Source organism: Acanthopagrus latus, chromosome 4 (assembly GCF_904848185.1).
Source record: "Acanthopagrus latus isolate v.2019 chromosome 4, fAcaLat1.1, whole genome shotgun sequence".
In the NCBI taxonomy this organism is placed as follows: domain Eukaryota; kingdom Metazoa; phylum Chordata; class Actinopteri; order Spariformes; family Sparidae; genus Acanthopagrus; species Acanthopagrus latus.
The window spans coordinates 10,274,266-10,280,665 of record NC_051042.1 but is presented as its reverse complement, the minus strand read 5'-3'; the positions used below and the strand labels follow the sequence as shown (position 1 = coordinate 10,280,665).

Here is a 6,400-nt window from a genome sequence, read left to right as displayed (position 1 = left end):
CCACAGCATTCCTGAGTGCCACATGCACCCATCGCTGTCACTCTGCCTGACTCTGAGTGTACATTTGCAGTGCCTAATGAACTTATGGTGTGTGTGTGTGTTTTTGTTCCAGTCATATCTGGAGCCGGTGTATTTCTACATTTACACAGTGTTCTCGCTACAAGCTGTGTATGTGATTGCTCTGTACCTCACAGCATGGCTGCTGTCTGGTTCCTGGCTGGCTGGTACGCTCACTGGGGTCTGGTACATCCTCAACAGGTGGGTAATAACTGTGTGTTCATTCTGGATGGATATCGTTAAGAATTTACTGTGACTACCACTCTTACCGATGCTGCTTATCAATGCTGCACTTTAATGGAACTCTTATTGGTTCTTTTTGTGTACCTCTTTTAAGAGAAAAGCATTTAACAATTCAAAAACAGGATGAATAATTACTTTATTTTATGTCCTATTTTATTTTATGTATTTTATGTTATTAACTTTAACAGTTAACTACTATAGAGTATAATGTGGTGATAAAACAAATAAACAGTTATTCAGGAACATGTTTTTTAACAAATCTTAACTGCTATGTTCAACATTATACTATCAGAGACTCTATAATGTTGTGATTAAAGAGATGTGAAACAAATCAAATCATTACTCACAACTTCAGCGTAAGAAAATACAGTTATAATACGTATGGGCATGCTGCAGACTACAGTATATACAAGGGTTAATAACCTTTACAGTTAGTCAGCTGAATATATAGCTATGCGTTTGAACTCAGTATGAAATGGTGAAAGCATCATTAGAGCTGGCGTTCAGAAAATGGCTCAAATTAGTAACCTAACGGCTGGATGTAATTATACTTGAGTCTGAGCGTATCTGAAGGACAGTTTAGATGATGCTTTCACCATGTCAGACAGAATTCATGACCGCATGCTGAACATTCAGCTGACTAATGGTTAGTAATGGCCATCTACCCATGTTTGTATAATCAAATTAACTCTGTGTGGGCAACTGCCAGCATAACATACCTGAGGTAGATGGGGAAACGGGAGAAGAGCTACTAGCTAGGCTGTTCAGAAACTGTCTGCATAAGATGTACTTTCGCTAGATAATTTGAAAGATTGCTCATGTTCCCACCCTTACATGCACAAGACTTGTTGTACTTATGGCAACGAGCACTGTCTGCTTGGTTCTTGTGAAGTATAACCGCACTTTTCAAGGTTTTTCTCTCTCTGCTACTACCGCTCGGAGCAGAGTGTCTGTGCCGGCGTGTGTTTGAAGTGACGGACAGACAGTGCGAGCCCGCCCCCTGCACAGGCCAGGCTCCCACACAGATCTGTGTTCAGGATTCGGAGTAGTGAAAATCCATCGTAGACCAGTGCCTTATTTTTTCCAATACCGCTAGCAGAACTGATTATGTAAGAGTTTTTTGTTGCTATGGTTTTTCTAAATTTAGCCCCAGGGCTTGTTTAATACCAGGTTTAGGTAATCATCACTGGTGTTTATGTGTGTGTATGAGGCAGTGAAGGGAGGGAAGTCTAATGCCAATTTCAGACATATTCTTGACTCTGTAAATGTTGTAGCAAATCTTCATGTTGTAATGTTATTTTCTATTTTGGATGACATCCAATTGTACACTCAGTTTAAGGATAAGTTAAAATTAATTCATTATATACTCACCCCCATGCCAGTGGGAGGTTAGGTGAAGATTGTATCCCACAAAACATCTCTGGAGCTTATAGCAAAACAACGTTGCAGCAATCTCTATTAAAAAAAAAAACAAATAAATGTAATAATCGACATAAAGTGGCTCCAGATGTGCTTTTGTTACCACATATTACTGATTTTGCTTACCTGCTTTTTAAATACATGAAATGCAGTATTGACTAGTTGAATTTAGAGGTTACTGAGAGATGGGTTTTTCTTACGACAGAGCCAGTCTAGTTCATTTTTGTTGTTTCCAGTGTTCCAGACATGAGAGTGGTTTTGGTAAGTTTAAACAGAGTGCATGACTTTGCAATTAATTTTGCAATGTCTGGTCGGATGCAGGAGCTCCCTTAATCCAAGATAAGTTTCTCCAATGGGAGACATTAAAGGAACCTACCTCGACCCAAATAAACATTCTCATCTAACTCCTGGCCAAAACATGGAATAAGCATATTGCCCAAAAAGATTGACCTATTGCTTTGACAGTCTGGTCTTTCTAAGCATCTAGTGGTCTAGAACAACTCTAGTAGTCTTCAGTGTGTGTTAGTGGTGGGACCTTTTTTTATTTAGTGTGTTTTTGAAAATGTGCCAAAAAAAATTCAGAAGTTCAGAAAGCCTGTTGGCATTTTCACTGCTTTCCTTTTGGATCAATGCGATGCATGGTTTGTGTGATGACCCCTGTACAAACTGAAAAGACGGGTCATAGAGTCAAGGTTTACAACTTTTAAACCTTCATGCCAATAAACACATAAACCATAGGAAGTTGTTGTACTTAGTTGTTACATTTTGATATTATTTTTGAAAACTGATTTCCGCCATCCACCCATCTCTCTGCCCCTCCTCTGCTCTCTCTCTCTCTCCCTACTATCAGGGTGGATACCACTCGTGTGGAGTTCACCATCTCCCTCAGGGAGAACTGGTCTCTGCCCTTCCTAGCGCTGCAGGTCACAGCTATTACCTGCTACCTACGGCCTCAGCTCACCACCCTACAGCAGGTATACACAAGCCCACATCACATGAAAGCCTTTGAACACGCAGCCCAGCTGTTCGATAACCAGCTGTCTCTCAAAGGCCTAGCAGCGCAGCTGAAATGTGACTTTAGTTCAAGTGTCTAACCCTGGTGTGTTTGTTTGTGTTCTCCTCCTCAGAAGGTGATGGTGTGGTTGATGTATGTGACCACATTTTGTTTCTGTCTGACATGGCAGTTCAACCAGTTCATCCTACTTGTTCAGGCTCTCGTCATATACACCCTCGACTGTGTCGACTTCTTAACAACTACACAGGTATGGCTAAAAGAAGGCTATACTTGAAGGCTATTTTGATGGCTGGGTTGTAAAAATGAGAACTGTTAGCAGTGCACATAAGCCAGATAAGATTTCTAGCTCCTCGGTTTATCTCCACTGTCCACAGCCCTCACATGCGCATTAGTGTTTGTCCGCATGGCCTCCCTGTGCAGTCACACTCGATCCAATCCGAGAAAGTTGTACACATAAATAAATCTTGATGGATTAAGAATTCATGATGCATAGAGTAATAGCTCACCTTGTTTGCAGTTCGATGTGTCCTGTCAACAGTATTATTGACATTTCTTGAATAATTTTGGTGATGGTCCATTCACTCAAATCTCACCTTTAAGTAGTATCGCGCCAAGCAGATAGTTTAGCTTTTATTTGCACTCATCTGAGTGGAGGTAGACGGAATATCACTTTTGGTGGTCAAAGCAACATAAATATGTTACAGAAGTTAAAGTGCCCTCAACTAGAATTCTCCTAACTTTCCAGTCAAATCCAACAATTTTACATGATAAAGCACGTGCAAATGTCTTAGGGAGTGCTAATGCATATGTGGGGAAAAACGTCATATGAAGTGTTTTGCTGGTCCAGAGGAATCTGCATGTATTCCATTGATGAATATTCTGTTAGGGGGACATGTATTAATAGTGTTCACCGCTAGAACAGTGGACTGCTTTTCAAAACCTAGAGCCAAGGTTTCTCAAAATTGGCGGAGTTTATACCTGTAATGTAAATATAAACTATTACAGTGCTGTAAGATACATTTGACAAAATTCCTTTGGGACAAATCCTTTGAAACAGAGCTTGGAGCTACTAATTGAATCGTGCTATACTGTGTATACTTGCCCTTTTTCAACAAGTAAACGTCGCTTGAGTGTTTCAAGTTGTCTGCCTCTTTAAAGAGGTCAACATTTGGGAGGACCCACGCTAGCAAGCTAACTTACCAACTAACTTTAACTTGGAATATAGTTTGCCAATGATGCACTGATTCCTACTAGATGTTAAGCTTCAGTCACATTATTTTAACACTTATTAAACCATTGGCAGCTCCCATATACCCAGTCTTTGTAGGTCCTGCTTTTTCCAAAGGAACGGGTCTCGCTATACTTTAGTCCTGTGACCTGAGCACCCAGTCACAACTTCTTCTTCCCTTACCACTGTCATCAGTGATGTGACAATGTAAGAAGCTGGCTGATATCAACAAGAAATGCCTCCGTTTTCCTTTGAGTGCAACCTGTAGGTAGCTGTAGGTAGGTAGGGGCTGACATGGTCACACATTACCTACCAGAACTGTTCCACAGCATCACCGTGTGTGTGTGTGTTTCTCCAGGTGACCACTCTGTACCTTGTTCAAGTGAGCGGCCTCCTCAGCGTGTGGCTCCTCCAGTTCTGTAACTCCATGATACTGGGATCACTGGTCCTGAGCTTCATCGTAGCAGCACTCTTCATCAGACACTTCCAGGTCAGTCCGTTTGTGTGTCTGTGTGTGCTGTGTGCTGTGTGACACAGAGAGAGTGAGTGTTTGACTTCTGTGAGTTGTGTTTATGAACACAGATGGCAGATTAAGCTGCACTACAAATGAATGAAAGAAGCCTACGCCGCAGTCAGTTTTTGCAAAACATGATTTCAGTTGGTATGCTGGTGTGCCTTTTTCCTGTCAGTTCTAAATGTAATTTGGTTAAATCAGATCTTATCACAGCAACAATTACAGAAACATTAAATGTGACAGGATGAAAGGGGGAACGCGAGGAAGGCTGAGAATCAGAAACGGATGAGAGATTTAATTTCTGGCTTTAAATAATTTGTGTGCAGAAACTACATGGTGTAACTGTGGCAAATTGTGTTTGAAACTGGCATGTGTAATCCATTCTAATATGCTTAAGAGGGGCTGAATGAGTCGTGTGACTTTTGCTTTAGCGTTTGATTAACACCAACGACCCGCCTCGGAACTTTTAACTTTTAACCTTTTGACTTGGAATGACTTGATGGCTTCCCAAAAGGAATTAAGAGTAACAAGAGTGTCTAGCAGAGTATCAACTCTCCATTTTCCCGACAATAGATTGGACAAGCGCAGTATTGCAGACGGGTTCATTAATTCACTACGCAAAATGGAATCTGTAACTAAAACTTCAAATATTTATCTTTTGCCGGGTTAAAAGAAAAACTTCTTCAACAGCATATTTTATCAGCTGTAGCTAATTAATGTTAATGGATGCTGTCTGCTGTCTGTCAGCGAGTGTCTGCGCTCAACCAAAAATCATTTGTGAGATAAAAGACGCATCACTCTACAAAATCCCAGATGGATTGTGTGTTTTTGTTTTATTCAACAAGACCAACAAAACTGGCTAAACCTCTTTCGAGAGAAGATCTTGGCACTCCACATTAATTGCAGTTGTCGGAATCTCCCAGTTAAACTTCCTCATTTCTTTCGTGTAATCAAATGAATAATTCTGTATCAGGGCCTGAGAGCAAGAGAGCGCAACAAAAAGTACAGACCAAGTTTAGATCAGTACATTTTTGAGATTTTTTATTATTATTATTATTTTTTTTACCTTTGCAACACATGTTGAATAGTGAAAATGTATGCATTCAACATGGGTAAGACTTCATAGTAACCATCATTAATAAATGGTAAATATATAGTTGATTAAACATTAGTTAATAGTTAGTTAATTTCAAAATCAATGAAGTGGTTTATAAACCATTTATTGTCATCTATAAACATGTGGATGGCCGTTATAAAGTTGCAAATGATGTTTATAATCACTAAATAAATGGATAAAGATTTTAACAGTTTTAACAGTTAAATGATTGAATTTAATGATTGAATAATATCAGACCCCAACCCTAGGTTAAGTACAGGTGACGCTGTATGTGTCTGCTTTCTCAATGTATAAGTGCATTAAGAACATAACAGACATGTTGACCTGTCTCTGGTTGCTGTTCATGCAGTCTGGTTTGAAGACAGGAAGCCTGCTGGTTCGTCTGGGAAAACTGCTTCTCCACAGCGCCGCGGTTCTTCTCCTCACCTTCACCATCAACTACCTGGCCAAGGTGCTCCTCTTCTTCATCCCTTGCCCCCATCCTTCCTTTGTTATTCTCTACTCATTGCTTCTGTCTTCCTACCTTTTTTCACTACCCTCTCCTTCCCTTTTCTGGCTTGTCCCGTTTTCCTTTCTCTCGTATACCCAAATTTTCTCCAGATCTCACCTCATCTCTTTGCCTAATTGCGCTGCTTCATTTGAGTCTTTTTGCTCTGTGTACCTCTGATCTCGCTGCCTCCCCTTCTCTCCCCTCCTGTAATACTTCTGCTTCACTCTCTTCTGCTTGTCTTTCCCCTGATTAACTACGCGCCACAACTTCCCTCTGTCATCTTCCTCCTGCTCCTCCTCCTCACCTTCTCGTGTATC

General features: G+C 40.6%; 1 protein-coding gene across 4 annotated transcripts in view; it reads left to right on the top strand.

Moving 5' to 3' along the window:
* The window catches only part of dpy19l3 (dpy-19 like C-mannosyltransferase 3), an 81,370-nt gene that overhangs the window by 25,898 nt on the left and 49,072 nt on the right, over positions 1–6,400 (top strand). For all 4 annotated transcript variants that reach the window (XM_037096123.1, XM_037096121.1, XM_037096122.1 and 1 more), the window contains exons 6-10: positions 113–258; positions 2,570–2,693; positions 2,847–2,981; positions 4,321–4,452; positions 5,943–6,044. In XM_037096123.1, the coding sequence (XP_036952018.1) occupies positions 113–258; positions 2,570–2,693; positions 2,847–2,981; positions 4,321–4,452; positions 5,943–6,044 (639 nt within the window). The remainder of the gene's footprint in view (positions 1–112; positions 259–2,569; positions 2,694–2,846; positions 2,982–4,320; positions 4,453–5,942; positions 6,045–6,400) is intronic.